This window comes from Arachis ipaensis, chromosome B7 (genome assembly GCF_059453495.1).
Source record: "Arachis ipaensis isolate K30076 ecotype BB chromosome B7, ASM5945349v1, whole genome shotgun sequence".
NCBI lineage: Eukaryota > Viridiplantae > Streptophyta > Magnoliopsida > Fabales > Fabaceae > Arachis > Arachis ipaensis.
In genome coordinates, this window is record NC_142442.1 from 12469640 (window position 1) to 12491956 (window position 22317).

Below are 22317 nucleotides of genomic sequence, written 5' to 3' on the forward strand. Positions count from 1 at the left end.
TGTTATAAAATCTATTGCTCAAAAATGTGTTCAGTTGGAAATGTGATTCTGATTAAGGATCAGTTTTACTCCTTTTGCAGACAATTTGCAAGGTAGCATGTGTCAGAATGAAAAGTAATATATTAAACTTACACTTCTATGTTAAGGAACCATCATTTATGAATGTGGAAGGCTAAGAACAAAAACACTCAAATTGGAACATTGTAGCCACGTATTAGAGGGGGGGGGGAGCATTGTTTATGCTATCTTCTGCATTTAACAAATAACACCACAATTTGTCATAATAAAGAAAGCCAGGTTAAAACTTTTCAGGAACTTATTTTGTAACATCAATTATCAAAAAAGAAAAGAAAGTTAGCAAAAAGACTATAGATAACTCAACTATCATCTTAATATGAAGAATCCAAAGACTTCAATTTTTTGTTAAATACCATGATAGAGACACTGCATGCAGATAACAATTTCTTGTTTTGTTAAAGAATTTCAAGAACTTTGGCTTCAATTGGTTCTTATGACTTCCGTGAAGCGCACAAGGTCCAAAGGCGCGTGAAGGATGGTGACATTGCAAGATAACTTAGAGAGCAACCAAACTCTCAAACAGAAAGATAAAACAAACACAACTTTACCAAATCACCAAACCATGAAGAAGATCAACATCAATAAAATGAACTCAAATTCATCATATTCAACAAAGATCCATCAAATTCTAAGTCAAAATAACGAATCAAACAACCCAAAATCAAAACAAAAACTTCTTTTTTTTTATCTATTTTGGGAAAAGATTAATAAAAAACTGACACTGTAGAGTGTGTTCAAGCACTTGGAGAAGCCACCAAGACCAGGGAAGCCATTGACATTGTTGGTTCTACTGATGCAATTCTTCTCTAACCTTCTCACAGTTTTATCCCCAACAAGTTCGCCATTTTCATTAACTGAAAATGCATCTGGGCAACTCAGAGGGTGAAGCCTTATCCCACAGAAGCAGAACACAACATCACATGTCTCATTGGGTCTTTTCAGCTAAATCCCTCTCACTTTCAGTGCATTCTCTAAGTCATTCACACATGTTTCTGAGTCATCTGGTAACAATGGCATCTCATATGATGATGACGATGTGTGGGTATGGCTATGGGTTAATGCAGTAGAAGAATATGCAGAGTATAACCATGATGCAAGAACAGGGCAGCACGGTGTGCGGTGGAGCTCCATGTCAGAACCACCACCACCACCACCTCTACAAGCATTCTTTATACCGTCAAATAGTTCATCTGAGAGTGTCAAGGGGCAACCTTTGACATTAGATTGTTCAGGGAATGCAGGGATTGTTGCTGTTGATGGATGAGATAGGCCTGGGCTTGGGCTTGTGTTTGGGAGGATGGGCTTAAGGGTTTGAAGGGTTGTTGTTGATGATGAGTCATTGCACATGCAGCAATAGAAGAAGAAGATGATAATGCAGAAGAGGAAAAGGGTTAGTGGTAGTGGAGCTGACATGGTGTTTGATGAAATGTTTCTGAGAGAAAAAGAAAGAAAGGGTATAATTATCCACTAAAATTTCGTCCCAATCCACCTCAGCAACTGTAACGCCCACATCATTCACTGTCCATCCATGTCAGCTGGCTCCGTTGCCCTTTTTTGCCCAAAACAGACAGAAGGGTATAATTGTCGGCCGTTTTAAAACGTCGGGGATCGAAATGTATTTTCCAATCTTGAGGGACGAAAATGTCCGCGTTTTAAAAGATCAGGAACCTATTTGTCTTTTACTCATACTTCTAGCTATGAAAGTAAGGGGAATAAAAGAAGAACACCATGAATGATATCGATATTAAAGGTATTATGAATACAGGTGAGTTCTAACCTGGGGCTCGCAAAATCAGCCTTTTCATGATGCTCATATGGTCTGACACGGTTTATAGATTTTTTTTTTGTCTCTTTTTGTTTTTTTTTTCCATGAAAAAATAATATTTATATAGAGACCTCAAACGATTTATGTTTTTATAGGAGTATCCTTTCTTGATCTAGAAGCTGAATTGGTTCGAATGGGTCTCATAAAAATCAGGCCAGCATGTTTTTGTTGGATAGTTAATAATAGAGTGATAATGAAAATGAAAATATATTTTTATAAAATGTAAAAAATTTAGAAAATTAAATCTGATATACATGATACTGGAATGTGGAAAAGTGTATGTCTTAACTTCAACCATTGTTTTAGCCGTCTCTAGAAGCTATTGTTGCAACCTTAACCTTAGCTTCATGTCCCGAAGTTCCGAAGAGAAGTGTAGTGAAAACTGGCAACATAATACATTTTAAGAGTAAAGTATCGTTTTTGTCCCTAATGTTTGGGTAAGTCCTATTTGTGTCCCTAACGTTTAAATCATCCTATTTGTATCCCTAACGTTTATAAAAGTGATTCAATGTTATCCTACTATCAATTATACTAACAAATCAGATTATATTTTTCAATTATTCTCACTTGGATGTATTCATTCTCAATTAGGTCTCACTTGAATGTGTTCGATTTTAATATTATACCCACTATTTGTGTTTAGATTCAATTATGTCCCTATAAAAGTAAATTATGTAAATGTTGTAGGAATTAGTTTCAACTTTTGATGAGTTATTTTTCGGAGTGGATCATCGATTCTATCCTAGACATTTGTATTCTAACTTCAAGAAGAGATTTTTAAAACTCAAACTAAAGCGTTCATGATGTGTAATTGACGGCAGGATAGCATTGAATCACTTTTATAAATGTTAGGGATACAAATAGGACGACTTAAACGTTAGGGACACAAATAGGATTTACCCCAAACGTTGGGGACAAAAACGATACTTTACTCTACATTTTAAAGATACACTGAAAATAATTTTTCACTTCTTCTTCTTGACTGTATTTTTACTCACCCCTATTATTAATTTATACAATTGTAAACCTAATATTCTGATTATTTTTAATATAGATCCACCCACAATAAAGCTTACAAATTTGATAGAAATTATATTTGAGTATTGATTGCCCTCCGCGGGCTCCATTAATTGTTGTGATAATAAGGTTATTATAATTTGTTATTATGTAAATCATTTAAGTTGGAGAAAGATTTAGGAGATTTGATGTAGATTTAGTTTGTTTCTTTGTTCTTTGTAGGCCCAGGCCCAAGCAGGAGAGAAAGCCTCCTTTAACCATAATGACGTCTCTTTTGAGAGTGAAGCACTACCAACTTATTTATCCGACCATGGAAATGAGTGATGATGGAAATTACTTTTGTGATGCTAAAGAACCTCTAAGCGATAAAGGCTTGGACATGGATTCTGAAGCCGATGATTTTTTTGACGATAACTTCTATGAGAACTGGGATGGCAGGTCAATTGATGGTATTAGTGACCTTGGTAGTTTTAATTTAAATTCACTAATGGTGGATGAGATTAAGATGCTACATTTTCCATATCTTAATGCCGCCTTCTCTTTCTACAATTTGTATGCCAAAATGAACAGGTTTGCTGCAAGGAGGAGCAAGTTGAGGCACAATGTTAACAGTGATATCACGCAACAATCATTTGTTTGCTTTAGAGAGGAATTTAGGGAGACAAAATCCTATGACGAGAGCAGTCAACGTAAACATGAGCCAAAACCGGAGACTAGATATGGATGCCAGGCTGAGATATATGTTCATGTCCATATAGATACTGAGAGATGGATCATAACATATTTTCAAGAAGCTTGTAACCACGTTCTTGCTAATGAATTGACCTTCATGCTTCCGGGACATAGGAAGATGGATGCTGGCGCAATCAACCAAATGAACATGATGTTGAAAGTTAGGATAAAGACTCCTCAGATTTATGCATCCTTTGTCAACACATTAGGGGACTTCCAAAATGTTCCATTGTTAAAGAGAGGCATGTATAGCCTAATAGAAAAGCAACAAAGGATCTTAGGCAGGGATGCCATAGCTTGCTTAAAGTTCTTGCAATCAACGGATAAAAACGATTTCAGAATATTCGTTTGATACTTGGCTGACAAAGAGGGTCATTTGGTACATGTTTTTTGGTCTAACAAATGTAGTCAATTGGATTATCATATCTTTGGAGATGTGTTGGCGTTATGCGACATATCAGGAAAATAAGTACATGTGCCCTCTTGTTGTGTTTTTTGGTATAAATCATCATAACCAAACCATTGTGTTTGCCGCTGCTCTTGTCTCAAATGAGAATGAGGATACTTATATTTGGTTACTGCAACAATTCTTGGAATGTATGAATGAAAAAGCTCCTCAATGTGTTATCACGGATGGTCACGGAACCATGAAAAAGGCCATTGAATCAGCGTTTTCTAGTACCTACCCCCGGTTTTGTGCATTGCACTTAATTAGAAATGCAACATCCAACCTTGGAAACCCAACATTCACGTCCGAGTTTAAAAGATGCATCCCTTTCGATTATGAGATATCAGAGTTCCAAGACCGGTGGGTGATGATGGTTTCAAAACTTGGCCTCGAGAATAATCAATGGGTGTGTGACCTTTATGCCAGGAAGAAAATGTAGGCAACATGGCACATTTGTGGGCATTTTTTTGGGGGTTTCAGGATGACATCTAGATGTGAGGGGTTGCATTCAATGCTTGGAAAATTTGTTCACTCGCGGCACAATTTGAGAGACTTTGTTAAACAATTTTTTTGTTGTATATCGCAAATGAGGTCAAGGAAATGCCAAACTGACCTAGTTTCTGTGGTAGACAATTTGGTACTACAAAGTCGGCTCCATGCACTAGAGAGATCAGTTACAAATATACTCACAAGATAAATATTCTTCCTTTTCAGGGCGATGTTGACAAAGGTGTGCACTTGGAAGGTCTGATCATGCACACTCACACCAACATGTGAGATTTACACCCTTTCATGGTTGGGCAATTCATGGAAGGAGTGACAGGTATCTCACTACCCTAGTTCTTCCATTTTTAAGTGCTCTTGCATTAGGATTGAATCTCTTGGTATACTACTTTGTGATCATGTTGTCACAATACTTGTACATTTAGACTTCACTGAAATTCCAAACCATCTCTTCTTGGCAAGGTGGTCAAAGAATGCTAGGTCAAGAGTGAGGGTGCTCATGGACAAGGGACTCTTTTGTTGGGATTCCATGGCAATTGTCGAAATTGGATGTTGAAGGATCTTTATAAGGAGATGTGTGTGCTTGCTTGTAAAAAAGTTGAAGAATTTATGGATGTCACTGGTAAGATTAGAAATGAAATCATTCGTCTAAAGCAGCTAGGAGAGTCACCTGAATCGGTCAGAATACATAAAGCAGCTAGGAGAGTCATCTGAGTTCACATGCCTGGAAGTGGGTTCGATGAACAAAAATTGAATATCAGTATCCTTGTCTTTGACATGAAAACTCATCACTTTAAGCACTCAAAATGACAAAAATATGCAGTTAAAGAGAAAGACAACATACCTCTAGTTTAGAGGTCAAAGCTTCAACTGCAGCAGAGAGTGCCTTCACACTTCCTGTTAGCTCACAGTAGAGCGGATTCTCATCCTACAAGACATGCAAAAATGATAAAGACATGATTTTTCCATACGACACGGCATGAAAGTGACAAAGGCCACTTACATTCACAAAAAGTTGGGTTAACGTGGCTCCATCGGGTATTTCATGTGCCTCATCGTTCAAGTGGCACTCAATATCTTGGTTGGGAGAGTTTTCGACGTCCATGGTGGTTTTGACTTGGAATGAAGGGTCTATGATGGTTGGCTGAACTTAGCTCAGTACGTGAAGAATGGTATCAGCAGTGTGTTTGCAATTTTAGCTGAGGGATCTCCATCCTATTAATAAAATACGAGTATTGATACAAATAAAACTTCTCTATTGCAAAGCCATTGTGTCTTCCCATAAAAGACAGAATGCCATTGCCAAACCTAGTTTAACTCTGCATTGCAACAGGGAGAAAGCCTTCAAACAAATATTTCTCTTACTGTGAATCTGATATATATCGTAACCTGCTATTGTTTGTCTACATCATCTTAGTCAATATAGTACATCGAGAAAGGCGATATAGGTGGAAAGGGTAACACCGTCATTTAAGTCACTCAATAATTTTTGAATTGGAGGATGATTTTTATGCCAGCTTACATTTATTTTCTAAAAATTAGTTCATTTTAAATTAGACCGTTAGGAATATATTAACAGGATTTGCTATCACAACGGATAATCATTCCCATCCTAATATAAGTTTGTTATAATTTTTTGAAAAGATGTTTTTAGTCCAAAATAGAAAAGATAAAATAATGAGGATGATTTAACCAATTATATTAGATTAGAATTATTGTATTTTATATTAGGACATCAGTATATTAATAAGTATATTAATAATTAACAATTTTATAAAGGAGCAGTTTGTGGTAACGTTAATAAATTATTGTCTTGTATAATATGTGGATTTTTATTGGATATTTTGGATAATGTTAATGTTATAAAATTAAAATTTTGGATATGTTTTGATGAAGTTAATTTTATGGAATAATTTTTTTTCAGGTTTTGAATTCTTTGTAAATTACTTTTTGTATTTTATGATTATTATTTTTTATATGTTGTCCAAGTTATAACATAAGAGTGGACAGTGCGATTAGGAAATTAGGTGGGGTTTTTTTTTTTGGACAGGGATCCGGGCCAACAGCCCACCCCAGATCCAGAACAGAAAACCCAAACAAGGTCCAAATCCAAACACCATTCCATATCCTAACCCGGTCCCCTTTCTTTTCTTTCCTCAGGAGCTACGCCTACCACATTTCATTTCTGCAACCCAGCAGATTCCCCACCCCCTTTATGCGATTGAGGGATGTTGGTTGTTGCTGCATCAAAACGCAATGAGCAAAGCTTGAAGCACACCGTCGAAGGCCGTTCTTCTCTGGTCTAACCCCGCAGCCATGGCGTCTTGTGAGCACGAGCCAGAGTGCATGTTCACCGCCGCTCTCGACAATCCCCAACTTCCAGAGACAACCTCGCCAATCTACCAATATCACAGATCGAAAACCCTAGATCAAAGTCAATGGGCCACCTTCGCACGCACCTCTAACAATGCAGCAATCCTCCTAGCCCCTCTGCCTCATTTCCAAGATCTGCTTTTGGTATCCGCGTAGTGTTCTGGAATGTCGAGTTGTCCTCCACGACAACCTAATTAGTACTCCTCGGCTCCCAAAAAGCACCTGTCAGCAATCAAGAACTGTTTGCCAATCTTGAGATGGCAAGATGATCCTTTTGGAGAATATTCCTGATGGACAGTGGCTTATACATGATCCAATTCTGGTGGAGAGTACCCTGACCTGTGAGCTTCGCCACTTCATGCACTAATGAGTTTGCTTCTCTGGGCACCCAGGTAAAACCACAGCTTGGAATGCCTCTTACTAAATGTAATGTCTTCTATTATAACTTGAATTTCTGCAATTGTTGCATGCGATTTTAGTGCCTGAATAAGTATCTGATTATCTGATTCTATGATAACTTTCTGCATTTGGAAATTTCATGACATGATTAAGGCTGCCCTAACTGCTAATGCCTCTGCAGCTAATGGCGAAGTGGCGACTATGGTGGAGTTAATTCCTGAGAGAAGGGTCCCGTTATGGTCTCTGAATACCGCTGCAGTTGCTCCCGCGGAGTGTGCTTCATCGAACGCTGCATCCACATTGCATTTGATCCATCCTACCAGTGGTGGTCTCCAGGTAACCCTGCTGCCTGTTCTTGTTGCATTAGTTGAACTCTTTGCTGGTTCCTCTGCCGTTTCTGCAAGTTTTAGTTCCATTTGTTTAGCTTTGCGAATCACCTTTATAGGATTAGGAATAGACTTCTGATAAATCGCTTGGTTTCTAGCTTTCCACACTTCCCAAACTAGAAAACCAACCTTACTGCTGCAAAGATCATAATTATCCCCTGTAATCAGCTTCATTTTTCTAGAAGATCCATCAAGCACTTCCCAAAAGAAGAAACTGTTAGGACCGTAGGGCAACATTGAATCTGGGCTCCAAACCAAGCTGCCCTTGTCCAAGGGCATAGCAGGAATGCATGCTCAGTAGTCTCTGGTTCCTGCAAACAAATAGGACATATAGGGGTGTTAGTTATTCTTTTATTAAAAAGATTTCCAAAAACGAGTTAAATGTTATGCGAAGCTCTCCATATAAAGGTTCTGATTTTCTGAGGAACTCTTAATTTCCAAATCTGTAGCCACAAAAACTTTAAGTCTTCACTAGAAGATGGGTTATTAGTACTACCGAAGCTCCTTTCATTCCTAGAAACATGGTATCCCGTCTTGATAGTATAGTTGCCATCTATTTTGAAAGGGCAGCTAAACCTATCCTCCCTTCCAAAAAAACTTACTGGGGTTCTAACGATTTTATCAACCGAAGCTCTATCAAAATACATCTTTAATTTATTCAAATTCCACCCCTTTCCCTTAACAATCATATCTTTGACAAACCTAATATCAAGATTTCTAACCACAAGATTCTTATCCATGTTCATTATCCACTTATCTTCCAGGATTCTCACTCTCTCTCCATTCCCTATCAACCACCTTCCATTTCTCAAAAGAAAATCCCTGCCATGTACAATACTTTTTCACATCCATGATGCCGCCCTTCCTACTTTAGCATCCTTAAAATCCTCGTTTGGAAAGTAAATAGCTTTAAGTACCTGAACCCAAATTGCTTTAGGATTTTCCAAAATTCTCCATGCTTGTTTTGCTATATTCTGACTATATAAATCCTTAAACCCAATACCTCCATCCTTTTTACTGGCACAAACCTTATCCCAACTCTTCCAATGGATACCTCTTTCCTTTCCGGAAGACGCCCACTAAAATTTGGCTATTCTCTTACTAAGCCGATCACAAAACATTTTAGGAAAAAGAACCACATTCATAATATAGGCAGGTATCGCTTGAACAATTGATTTGATGAGGACCTCCTTCCCAGCTTGATTAAGGAGTTTTTGTTTCCAACCTCCTAGCTTATCCACCACTCTGTCCTCAATCCAACTGAGAGCTTTATTCTTTGATCTTCCCTAGTGAGCCGGAAGCCCAAGATACTTATCCGGTTTATCCCAAGCTGAGAAACCCAAAATCTCTTCTATTTCAACTCTATTCATAATAGGCATCTGGTTTCCGAACGTGATCCCAGACTTGTCCAAGTTGATTCTCTGTCCTGAGGCTTCAGTGTATATGTTCAAAATAGTAACGAGCTGGTAAATTTCCTCCTCACTATCTTTTGAGAAAATTATACAATTATCCACAAAAAGGAGGTGTGAAATAGCTGGTGCAGTAGGGACAATTTTAACTCCCGAAATTCTGCCTTCTTCTCTAGCCTTATCCATAAGGATGGTGAAAACATCAGCCACTGTGATAAACAAGTACGGCGATAAAGGATCTCCTTGCCTAAGCCCCCTCTACAGCTCAATGGTCGTCGATAAAAGTCTATTGATCTTAATCTTATAACTTACTTGGCTCACACACTTCATCAACATCTTTTTTCAATGCGGGTTAAACCCAAAAGCCCTTAGAGTTGCTTCTAGAAATGACCACTCTATCCTATCATAAGCTTTATTCATATCAATCTTAATGGCTAGGTTCCTGGAAGCATTAGTCCCTTTCCTATTCAAATCATGGAACATTTCCTGCACTATTACCAAGTTATCTTGAATCAGGTGTCCTCCCACAAAAGCACTCTGAATGGGTAAAATGATCTTATCGATTATTCTCCTAAGCCTAACAACCAACACCCTAGAAATCATCTTATAAATAAAGTTGTAGCAACTAATCGGCCTAAGCTGATTAAGGGTTTTCGGGTGGTTAGTCTTAGGAACCAAAACTATAAAAGTTTCTCCAAAGCTGCTCGGTATATTTTTGTCACGAAAAAAACTCTTGACAACATCACAAACCTCTTTACCGACAATTGTCCAGTACTTTTGAAAAAAGATACCATTCAGACCGTCTAGTCCTGGTGCCTTAAGACTACCCAGACTGAAAGTAGCCTCTTTAATTTCTTGATTAGTAACCTCCTGCATGAGCTCCCCATTCATATCCTCAGTCACTCTGACAGGAACATGGCTTATGCAAGCAATCATATCTATATTCTCTGTAGTCGTAAAAAGATTCTGAAAGTGACCTGCTGCAAGCTTGAGAATCTCCCTTTCCCCACACACCCAATTTTCTGTAGAATCCTTAATCTCTCTATCCTATTTCTATCTCTTCTTTGAATGGTAGAAGCATGGAAGAAGGAAGTATTCTTGTCCCCAAAATTCAGCCATTTCACCCTCGACCTCTAACCCCAATATTTCTCCTCTTGTCTCCATAATCTGGTAATCTCCAATTTAAGCCTGTTGATCTCCTCTTGCTGAGTCTCTATAAAATCCGCTTCCTGCAAATGTTTGAGGCGAAGCTTTAAACTTTATATTTCCACATCTGCCCTCTTAAAGCTAATTCTACTTCATTTGGTTAATTCCTTCTTACAGTTATGCATCCTTCGATTTAGATTTTTCCAATGATCAGAACTAGTATAGCCAGAACTGCTCCATCCTCTCCTTATAACAGCGTCACAGTTGGCATGGCCCACCCGGAAAGCCTCAAACTTAAAATTTTTAATCCTTCTACCTCTAGGATTAACATCGAAAACTAGAGGAGTATGATCCAAGCTAATAGGCAGTAAGATTGAGAGTGTGGCATGTTGGAAAGCTCTTCTCCAATCCCAATTGACGAGAACCCTATCAAGCATCTCCTTAGTAACACAACCATTCCTTGGATTACTAAACCAGGTATATTTCATCCCTTGTAGTTCCAAAATCCAAGAGAGCATTGTCATGTACAAAATTCCTAAAAAACTCTATTTGACTACTCGGTTTAGGGTGCAAACCTACCTTCTCATCCTGAGAAATGACATTGTTAAAGTCTCCGATCATCACTCTTGGTTGTACCAGACTATTATTTAGAAAAGTTAAATCTTTCCATAACTCCTTCCTTTTCTTGTAATCTGGATGATCATAAACAAAAATAGCCTCCCAATCCTTGTCATTGCCATTAATAACTCTAGTTTTAATAAAATTATCACACCAAGCATAAACATGAATATTTACATTACTCTTCCAAAAAATACAAAGTCTCCCGAAAAGCCCCCGAGATTCTACACAAAATATGTTATCAAAACACAACTTTCTCCTAATTCTATCGCAACTTAGTTTAGTGGCTTTAGTTTCCATATGGAACAAAAGGGATGGCCTGTGAGATTTACAGATACTTTTTAGTTCATGTATTGTCGAAGGGGTCGCCATTCCTCGACAGTTCCAGCTGACGACAATCATGGCTGATGGTGGGGCATGTCAAGGCCCGCCTCCTCAGTCATGTCTGTTCCAGCATCATACTTGTACTTCTTACCTAGTTGTTGCATACTAATTTCCTTAGCTTCCTTCGTTTCCTCCTCATTAACTATATTGATGCTTAAATATCTTTTCCTTTTGAGGTTCAGGTGCATTTCTAAGTTATAAGCCAGCTCCAAATCCCACTTGTAGTCATTCCTCTGGTGAGGCTTTGCTATACTATCCTCTTCCATTTCTTGCTGATCCTCTGCTAGTTCAACGAAATACTTCTCCCTATTTTCCATCCTTTGAATCATGGTCCTGGTAATTGTAGTAGCAATTCTTTTCATTTTTGGTTTTTCCCAATAACACCACAGCTGATCTGCATTTTGACTTATAGATTCTATCCCCCTCACTGTTTGTTCCAGCATTTCATCACTGAGTTGTTGGTTTTGCTGAGACCCCTTCCTGCCAAAAAGCTTATTCAACTCTTCCCTGATTGTTAAACACCTGTTATTGTCCTTCCCTCCTTCGTTTACTTGTAAATTTCCTGTTTCTATCTCAGTTACCATCAGCCTAGCTAGCTCGAGCTCATTCTTTATTGTTCCCATACCAAAAGGTTCAGCCTCCTTATTTTCCTTGGCTTGTACGTGGTCCTGATCCCTGTCATCATGTTGCCTTGTGTCCCAATTATCCTCTTCTGCCACATGAATCTTATCATTCCCTTTCGTCATCCTATTTATAAAGACAGCTAGCCTCTCACCAAATCTTGAATGTTTGTTTTCAGAAATAGCATGCCAAAATGATAGACTTTACCCTTCATGAGCCATATCTAGAGATACAGGAGTAAGTGAAACGAGAATTGTCGTAGAAAAAGATAGAGGAACTAAAAAAACTTCTTAAGAGAGGAAAGTCTCCCTGAGAGAGATAAGGCGGTCAATTAGGCGGTGTTTAAAGTTCATCAAACATCACATGGCGAGTTAATACTCAAAATGGCCCCTGAAATTTGGAGACAGACTCAATTTGACCCCCAAAATTTCAATTAACTCAATTTGAACCCTCAAATTTGAATAAGTGACTCACGTTAGCCCTTCTGTTAATCTCCATTAACGGCACACTTACCTGGAATGTTAAGTGACACGTGGGCTTGACATGTGGCCTTATTAAACCTTGATGACATAGGAAAAAATTTTTAGACTCAATTTAGTCCCTTTTAATTAATATAAAATCCTAACAAGTGCCAAATTACCAAATTGGTATCGTTGTTTAGGTGTTGGAGAAGATGATGAGGAGTACCACCAAGGTTCCGGAAGCTGCAACAGATCTCATTCACATGGAAGTTTGGATAGGAATCCAAGTCGAGCTAGATCTGGAAAGGTTCCACACTGGTGTGGTTGTGGAATGCGTCCCATTCTTCGTTGGTCTGGAACAGAAGCAAATTCAGAGAGACTATTTTTTGGATATCCAAACTATAATGTGAGTTCTTGAATTGCTTCCTTCTTGAATTTACATCTTCTTTTTGTAATACATGCATAATTTATTTTGTGATTTTTGTTGTCATAGACCTTTGGGAATAGATGGTGTGGACTTTTTATGTGCGCAAATGGCGTGAAAGAAGAAGACATGACTGGCAGACATGAAATTGAAAATAGCATTGAGTATTGGAAGATGAACGTGGGTTGGAAGATTAGTGCAATAGAAGCTGAAAATTAGGATTTTAAAAGTATGGAATAGTATTTTGAGTTTCTTTCTTATTTTGTTTGTAGTTGTATCCATTGGCTATACCTTGGGTGTAGGAAAGTGATGAATAAAATTGAATTAATGTCACTACAGTTATGTTTTTTTCAATACAAATCTGTTTTGTAAATTGTAAGTTTTGACTAAACTTACAAATTCAGTGAGGATATTACAAATAGGTATGATTCTGTAAATTAAAATTTGTGACTAAAGTTGTAAAAGTAAAATGGTAAGAATAAACAAGAGACTGATTACAAATATGCAAATATCAATAATAAACTAACTTGTAATTTATCTACCAAATCTCTAAATTGCAAAATAAGTTATAATAATAAAACTTGAATCTGATTTCATAGGTCAACCATAGTCATGATAATGACCATTGTAATACATGATAAACCAAGAGTGATGTCTAGAATGTCATCATTATGACAAAAGGCATAAACAACCACTGACACACATTTCAGCCACAAAACAGCCACAAAATGACTTCGAAACACACAATTTTGGATTACATTTATCAATTCATGCACAAAAGACAACATAATTTAATCTCTATTTCTTCCTTGGTGTTTTAAAGCCCGGAGTGGGGACAAATTTCATAAATTCTGTAAACTTTAACGCTGTCTCAAAATTAGCTTCTTGCATTAGTTCCACACCGAGAGTTGCTCTTCTTTTATGCGCTTTTTGCATTAGTTCCACACCGAGAGTTGCTCTTCTTTTATGCGGTAGCTTATCCAGCCTTGTGAGCGGTGGAGGTGGAGGCACCTACATGTAATTAGAAATATTTAATGAACTATTATTGAACCCGATAAAATAAAAGATTGCATGTTCTATGTATTCCAGGTCTATGACAATGTGTGTAATTAGTAAAATGCTAACAGTAAAACTAAACATCTCGAATTGAAACAAGTTGAATTTGTACTCTTTAAGTACTCTATAGCACATAATTCCCATACTAAGTGCTAGTATTCATAACTCTCCACTAATTGCTAGCATGTTTATTTATGTTTAACCGATATATAGAAAAATTTAAATAACATATATGCTTTCAAACAAGTATGCATAAGTATTTCCTAGAGGGAGAGCAGGTCCTTATGATATGTTAATAAGTCACGTTTAATTTTGAATATAATAGTATATATTAATATCAAACTCTTAATTAAAACAAGTTAAAAATAATAGTGTAATTAAAAATCTTAAGTATTCTACAGGAATAAGCCACCAACATTTAACAATGTCAGCATAACCGAGCTCCTTGTAGTAATTTCTTAGTGAAAATACATTCAATCTATTTTCATCTAGTCCAATTAATTCATCTGTATTGTCCGTTTTGTAAACTACACTGCCATCATTCTTTATAACAAAGCTGCCTCCCTGATGATAGACAATGATTAACAAATCACACATTTACAAATATAATTCAAACAATTAACAAATTAACTTCAACATCCAAGACCTTTCATATCATGCATCAGATGATTCTACATTAACATGCCAATCATTATTTTTTCAGAACAGAAAATATAAAAATTCATATATAAAATTTATCCGTGTAACAACAGCTACACAATTTTTTGTTAGCCATAATTAATAGCTCCGCATTATCACATTGACAAGCATAATCTATTTACTCATTCATGAATTTCTCATTTTATATTTTCAAAAAAAAAAGTTCAGCTATTGAAATCATCTATAGACAGAAACTAGTACATAAAGAAGTGGTAGACTTCACTAATTTAGATATGCTTTCTTCTCTGTAACACGGTTAACGTTAATCATAATTAATCTTTTAAAAAAAATCCCTAACAGAAGAGGATCAATAACTAAAACTATCTTCTTTCACAATGGACCCAATCCATTTGAGCATCAAATAGAGTATAAATTAATGGCCTGTAATCTTCTTTCACAATGGACCCAATCCATTTGAGCATTAAATAGAGTACAAATTAATGGCCTGTAAACCCCAACCAAGAGAAGACACAAAACATAACATTGAACCCAAACATAGAATGCTTGCGTTACTAACCTTTTTTGGAAAAACAGTGGTGCGCACCTTCTTCTTCCTTGTACTAGCAAACGAGAACGTGTGCGACAAGCTTTGTCGGCGCCTTACACTAGCAGTGACATTGATCTTCCACAGTATGGTGCATATGGTGCATGTGAGAGAATGAAGAAGAATTTCTCTGTTTTGAGTGGTTTGATCATTTAGAATGGAAAACGCTGTCTTTTGAAAAGAGATTACACGCCAAGGAGAAAACGACATCGTTTAATAAAACCACATGTCAAGTCCACGTGTCGTTAATGGAGATTAACAGAAGGGCTAACGTGAGTCACTTATTTAAATTTGGGAATTCAAATTAAATTAATTAAAATTTTGAGTTAAATTAAATATCTCTAAATTTCAGAGACCATTTTGAGTATTAACTCTCACATGGCTTGCTTTTTTACATTATGGATGTGATTATTGTCGTTCTCTCCACGCCCAAAATGCCGCTTCAAAAGAATTGTCCTACCAAAAATCTAATTTGAGCCAGTTAAAATAAAAAATGAAAAACACAATTAACATTGGAAACAAAAATGATGATTCCCTAACAAAAACAGCCCAAGGCTACCAAAAATTAGCCCAATAAGTAAATTATTATCATTCACTTTCATCACATGAAGAAGGAAATTACCTTCCTCACCAGTGACCCTTTTTCTAATTGTGTACGTTCTCAATATTTGTAATTTAAATGTTCCAAAATAACGGGTTTCAGTTGTTCAATCTCTTCCCTTTTATTTGTCAATTTGGATTTATAATTTCAATCATTTGAATATAAAGATTTTTTTTTAATGTTCAAAACATAGTTTAAGATGTTTGAAGTACAAAATTTAAATCTCACCTCCCTCTCTCTGTCACAAATCTATTTTTTTTCCATTCTTTTTCATTTTGGTAATTTTGGTTATGGTAGAGACTGCAGTGGCCAACGAGGACTGCTACCAAAGGGTGAAGCAGTGGTTCTGGCAATGGGGGTGTGGTGCTATGGTTCTAGTACAAAAGGAAGAAGAGATAGGTAAAATCAAAGTGTGTGAACTTTTAAATAAAAATAAATTTTCAAAAAATCAGCTAATTATTATCAGCTAAATGTTTTACGCCTTTTCTGTGTGTATCTCTTCAATCTCATGCATCTTTCCTTCTTCTGTAATTCAATGCACAGTTGGGGTTCGAATGAAGAGGAACTGCCACAATGGGAGAAAATAAAGCCATGTTAACAAAATTTAAAACAAAACTAGCGAATTCTATGGTAACTACTTTGGTGAATACCTCAAATGATTTTCCTGATCGCTCATATTCTAGCATGCTTAGTGCAACTTGACAGCTTTGAGAGACAAGAGGCTCCGGATCTGCTGTAAACTCCTCAAGAAGGGCTACACTTTGGTCATCTAAAGGGTATAGCAAAAGAACTTTGTTAGAAAAGTGTAAATGAGGGCATTTAAATGCTGAGCACAAGCCGAATAGCAATAAATTGTTGAGCAATGAACTAATATATGTCCAGTCGGTTAGCTTAAAAAAAATCTTATTAAAGATAATGAGATAAATTAAGCTTCTCGAGTTAAGCCCAGAGTCATCTTGAAATTGACAGCTCGTACTAAAATAATCTCTGAGATCTCAATTACACCAATTATGTCTCTGAGATTGACAAATGTGCCACCTTAGTTCCTAACGACCTGACAAGTCACTTGATGGAAAAGAGACGAGGAGATTATCTATATCTCTTCCAACTCAAACAAGTAACTTGTATGATATTTTAGTTTGCATAAATGTCTCAAAAACTTGCAAATCACTTTGACTATAACTAGCAAGTATTGCCAGTTGAATGGTACAAGAAGCATTATTCAACCTGAATGAGAATGAGGTTACTTTTGACCAGTCACAACAAAGATGGACAGAAGCATTAAAAAACTAGAATTTGCAATGTAAATTCACTTGGACTGCCACTATTTTCTACTTGATTCTATATTAACATATGAATTTCATACAGTATATGATATTATTGCACTTCTACTAGACATACATTGGCATCACAAAGATCACACTCCTTTAACATATTGAATACCTTAGTGCGTAAAAGATATCACAACATTTTAGTTTTTAATATTTGGTTTCAATACCTGCAATTGACCCAAGAGCTTCGGCAGCTTCATGTCTAACCATTGGGTGCTCATTCACATCTTTAAGTATGTTAGATAGAGCAGTTGAAGCAGCTTTGTCTTGCAACTGACCCAGAACATACGCAACCTAAAAAATTGCCAAAAATATAGGCATTTGCATTCAAAGTACAAAAGAATATTTGGGCATACTCAAACAAAATAAAATTTACAGAAAAATAAAAACAAAGAAAACAAAGTGTACTTATCAAACCTCATGACGTAGAAGAGCGCTTTTTGAACCCAATGAATCGATAATAGCAGCAACAGCTTCCTCTCCACCATCATTTCTAAGTGCAAAAAGAGCTGCATATCTCTCATACATCCCTTTTTCTTCATCCAGAAGTATTTCCCTGATTTGATTAAGATGGCTTAGCAAACCAACTATCTAATGTTTAGTTACACAAGGTTCTATCCATTAGCATGAACTGGACAAACCTCAGTTGTTGTACCGAGGTGCAAGAGCATGCCGGTGCGGCTGGATCAACCGACTTAAAAGGTGAAATATCAGTTGTAGATGAATCATCACTATTTCCAGCATCTTTTACATGTCGAATACGTTCCAGAGCCAACTCACAAGTTTCGCGGACCTCCTGAGCCGGATCTAAATCCAAACTACTCTTCAGCAGGGGAATGTTACCGTATGAACCAATAGCACCAAGTGCTTCAGCTGCCTATGCAGTTACAACAAACACAATGGTCTTAAAACTGGAACAATTTGCAAAAACAAGAACAAGAACAAAGAGCAGGGCTTCGCGGAAACTACCTCATGGCGAACAATTGGATGCAAAGAAAGGTCATTTAGAACTGCTGCCAAAGCTGGAATGGCTTCGGTTTCCTGCATTTGGCCCAACGCAAATGCAGCTTCATGTGCCAACAAATTTGATGAATCTCTCGTCGCTGCGAAGTAAAAGTAGCTCTAATCAAAACAGCATCGACGTTTATACGCTACATTTATTATTGTAATTCCGCAACAAAATTGAAATTACTTTAATAAATAAATGAATAAAATCTATAACTGGCTGAAATGCAATAATAACAATTAAAAAAAAAAAAGACAAACCAAGAATGAGGGCATCGCGAGGGGCGGGGCCTTTGAGGTTGCGAAGGGAGAAGAGGGCTCTGAAGCGGTCAGAGATGGGTTGTGTGGAATCCAGCAACAAGTTGCAGAGGAACTTCTCGGTGTCCTTTGACGAAGTAAAAACGGCGTCGTTGGAGGAAGCCACCATGAATACAAAGGGAGTTTGATGCTTCTTGTTGTTCACTTGTTGAGTTGTTCTGTTGTGAAGTTGATTCTCCGTCTACGGCTTCTCTACCAAAGCGCAACGCCGAATCCAATTCTCGCAATAACAGTCACACACAGAAGACGCAGTACACTATCCGGGATATGCGCCCTAGGTAAATAAATAAATAATATAAATATAACAAAAAATAAATATTAAATTTTAATTTCTAACATTTTAGTGTTAATAAATAAAATTATCCTTTAATGTATATTTTGTTATTTTTTATTTATTATATATTTTTCAATAATATTTTAAACTTTTGATTAATAAAAATATTATTAGACGTTAACTTTTGAAAAAGATTAAGAACATTCGAAGGGACTGTTTTAAAATTTCTCACGGACTGTTTTGAGATTTTTTAAATTCTTTGGAACTGTTTTGCACTTCACTCTGGAGAATGCTATGTCCAGCTCGCACACATAAACACTTAACAACCACATATACGAATTAACGTTCACATCAGTAGTCACCGATAGTGACTAACGGAGAGACTGTATTGTCTAAATCTAAATATTACTCTAAATATTAAACGAAAATAATTTTCCCAGCTGGTCTTTATGGCGAGTCTGCAAGAATTAGACCGGTGACCGGTGTGCATAACGCCATAATGGTAAAAAAAATTAGTTTAAAATTTTATCGTGATGGAACCGATTTAATTAAATATATAATAGTTATTTAAACTATGTCAATATAATTTTTTAAAAACCTAAATTCAATTATTCAATAACAGTAAATTTTATATCCTCACCTAATAATTTATCTATATTTTATCATTTAAATTTTTATTTAAGTTCAACACATCAAAATTCATGATAAAATAAAATAAAAATTCACATAAATCATAACATAGATGTTAAATTTACACTCAAATTCATAATGTCTCCGTCATTAAAAAATAGTTATTATGAAGTTTATAACTTAAAAAGAAAGACATCACTCGTTACCAACCATAAACACTGTTTAAGTGACCAAAAATCATATGTAGATAATAATCGAAGATCATCATCTATAGAACTATCACCAAAAGAAGTAATATTTAAAACTCAATTATAACATTAGGCATATTCACATCAACATTCTTTTTTTCTCCATCTAATAAAATAAAATAGTGAGAGAAAAAAGAAATAAAAGTTAACAACATATAATTTTGATTAGATGAAACAAGTTCTATCATTTTACTCAATACAAAGGCACAACATTATCGCCATGCATATATTAAACTTTCAGCATGTGTGTGGTTGGGAGATTTATAAGAGCATAACAAAGCACAAGCATTCAATTCATAGACCCCTTCTTGGTGCTTTGCTTTTCTATTTGAACCACTTCAAGACCATCTATGATCTACTATAAGTTGTTTAGAAAAAGGAAAATCTTCATTAGGACATTGCGCTGCATGTTTAGCACGCACCTCCTCAATCTTTAGCATTTCTTCTTTCTAGTAATAGAGACCACGTATTGTTTTCAGTTAGTTTTCTTTGTTTCTTTCTCATGTAACCAAAAAATTTATTGTCATTTAGTTAATTATCGCCAATGTTTAAAAACAGTTTCGTTTTCGTAAGAACAAAACAATTGATCAGTCGGAAAAAATCAAGTGATTTTGTGAATCTTCCTTCTTGCAAACCTTGGAGGTGTACTCTATCCTGTCATGACGAAATCATTTCTCCTAGAAATTTAAACTAATAGAAAGATGTATATGAATGGTTATATATTTAACATGCCTCTTCAAGCAAGAACTTCTTTTAAAAATGCTATTTGCACGCCAAAATCAACCTCCATATATTTTCTACTCTGGTGGCTGATTTTGGTGTACACCTATCATAGTTGAACTTCTTTTGGATTTACTTAAATCTTTTGCATAGATTTTTTTCTTTTTTCTTTTTATTGGTCTTATGCTAAAATTCTTTCTTTTGCATAGTTTTTATTATAGTGGATTATATCACTACTGTATTGAACAAATAAAAGCTCATGCTTCAGCATAATTTTAACAAAGATTAGATTGATTATATTAAACAAATAAAGCATGATTTTAACAAAGATTAGCAATATTTTCAGCAGACAGCAGATTGATCACAATTTTAACAAGAATTCAGCACAATTTTAACAAAAATTAACAAACTTTTCCAAAGATTAAGAAGGATTATCAAAGTTTCAGCACAGCACCAAAAAAGCAGCAGAGCAGAATTAATCATTCAACAATTCAATCTGAATAGCACTAGCAGCAGCAGAATCCTAAACCTAAGAACAAAGAACCAAGAACGAAAAATTCAAAAAAGAAAACGAAAAAATCAATCTGAGTAGCACTAGCAGAATCCTAAACCTTCGTTCTCACTTCTGAACAAAGCATAAAAAAACGAAGAACAAGCACTAGCAATGAGCACTGACCTTCGATCTGAGCAGTCTGGGCAGAGTATGACGGAGAGCAGTTGAGCGCGACGGCAAGCAGCATGGCGAGCAGACAACAACCACTGTTATTCCTTCTTCGTCACTTCACCACTGACGACTCAGGAGTCACGAGTCACGAGACACCTTCCAATGCCGGAGACCGAACAGACATATCGTACAGAAGACGACGGCGGCGGCGGAAGTTCAAGGTCGTCCTCCTCGGCGCAGCGACGGCAGAGTTCCGGAACTAGTGCTCTGTGATACGGCTAGCAGAACGAATGGCAAAGAAAAAGGGATTCAATGGCTTGGGCGACGGAAGGATGGCTGGGCAGACGAAGACGACGGACACCGAGCTGACCTCGAGGAAGAAGCTTCGATTGGTGAGAGAGAACAGGGGTCGGAGACTTGAAGCACGAGGAAAGCTACACGGACGGACGGCCGGCGGACTTTGAGTGCGACGGACGGTGGCAGTGTGCCACTGCTTACGGCGGCGGTAATGGCTAGGGTTTTTTTTTTCTCTCAGTTTCTGTGATTTCTTTCTGAATGAAAGAAGGAAAGGGAGAAAGGGGCTGGGAGAAGAAACGAATTAGGAATCTGACCCTTTTGTGTAAACCGACAGGACGGTTCTCTAGCAATTTTTAGAGCAGCGGTTTCTCAGCATGAACTGAAGTCATCGAACCGCAATGAAAATAAAAGTAAAGTTTGACAAGGACGAAAGAATAAAATACCAAGGTACTAAAATTTTATTTTATGAGTTAATAAGTCAAAATCGTTGTTGAAAGATTATCCGATTTCTATTTTAGTATTTAAAAGATAAAATTAATTAAATTAGTCCTTAAAAGATAATTATGTTAATAGAATTCGTCTTTTTGTCATTTTGATTGATGATGTGGCTAATGTTTACTAACGTTGAACATTAATTGATAGCGTAACACACTCTAAAATGACATAATTTTGTCTTTTTTTTTTTGTCTCCAAGGGTTAAAACGACGCTGTTTGATGTTTAGGATGGGATATTCAGCCACGTTTCTCCCTATCACCACCTCTCATAACAGAAATCCCTCTCTTTCGCTCCAAAAATCTTTCTCTTTTTTCTTTCTTTTTCGGCATGAAATGCTTGTGTCTGAGGTAGTACATTGCGGTGGCGCTGCAAGATCTTGCAGCGTTCAAAATCCTTAATTTGGCTTGCCTTCTCACCTGCTGTTCATACGGGTCTTTTCACCGTGGGTTGTCAAGAAGACAATAAGGGTTCTTGGTCAATTGAAATTTTTTATGGTGAATCACCCTTCACTCTTAAATCCATAGAATCTATGAGTTTTTTTCAAAGTCTTAATCTTTCTGTTTTTATTTGTGGAATTTATTGTGATTTTTCTCACATGCAAATTTATGT

At 36.5% G+C, this 22317-nt stretch overlaps 1 protein-coding gene and 2 pseudogenes across 1 annotated transcript; 1 reads left to right on the forward strand and 2 right to left on the reverse strand.

Annotated features, from left to right (window-relative positions):
- Positions 1 to 237: 237 nt before the first annotated feature.
- On the reverse strand, positions 238 to 1491 carry LOC107606602 (putative GPI-anchored protein At4g28100; annotated as a pseudogene).
- A 1691-nt stretch (positions 1492 to 3182) lies between these two features.
- Positions 3183 to 5160, forward strand: LOC107606601 (protein FAR1-RELATED SEQUENCE 5-like; annotated as a pseudogene).
- Positions 5161 to 15879: 10719 nt separating this feature from the next.
- On the reverse strand, positions 15880 to 21676 carry LOC107609800 (deoxyhypusine hydroxylase). The gene is made up of 8 exons (XM_088494022.1): positions 20928 to 21676; positions 18323 to 18653; positions 18026 to 18159; positions 17698 to 17933; positions 17474 to 17612; positions 17224 to 17350; positions 16376 to 16494; positions 15880 to 16290 (listed from the first exon to the last, which is right to left on the reverse strand). The coding sequence occupies exons 2-8, from the start codon at positions 18486 to 18488 to the stop codon at positions 16258 to 16260; spliced, it is 954 nt and encodes a 317-aa protein (XP_088350148.1). The 5' UTR covers positions 18489 to 18653; positions 20928 to 21676; the 3' UTR covers positions 15880 to 16257.
- Positions 21677 to 22317: the final 641 nt, after the last annotated feature.

What these genes read in the sequence shown, in the direction of transcription:
- LOC107609800 (XM_088494022.1), bottom strand. Translation starts at nt 18,488, where the DNA reads ATGGTGGCTTCCTCCAACGACGCCGTTTTTACTTCGTCAAAGGACACC. An exon ending in TCGCGATGCCCTCATTCTTG is followed by an intron (nt 18,160 to 18,322) that starts GTTTGTCTTTTT and finishes TTTACTTCGCAG; the next exon opens with CGACGAGAGATTCATCAAAT. An exon ending in ACCTCGGTACAACAACTGAG is followed by an intron (nt 17,613 to 17,697) that starts GTTTGTCCAGTT and finishes TAATCAAATCAG; the next exon opens with GGAAATACTTCTGGATGAAG.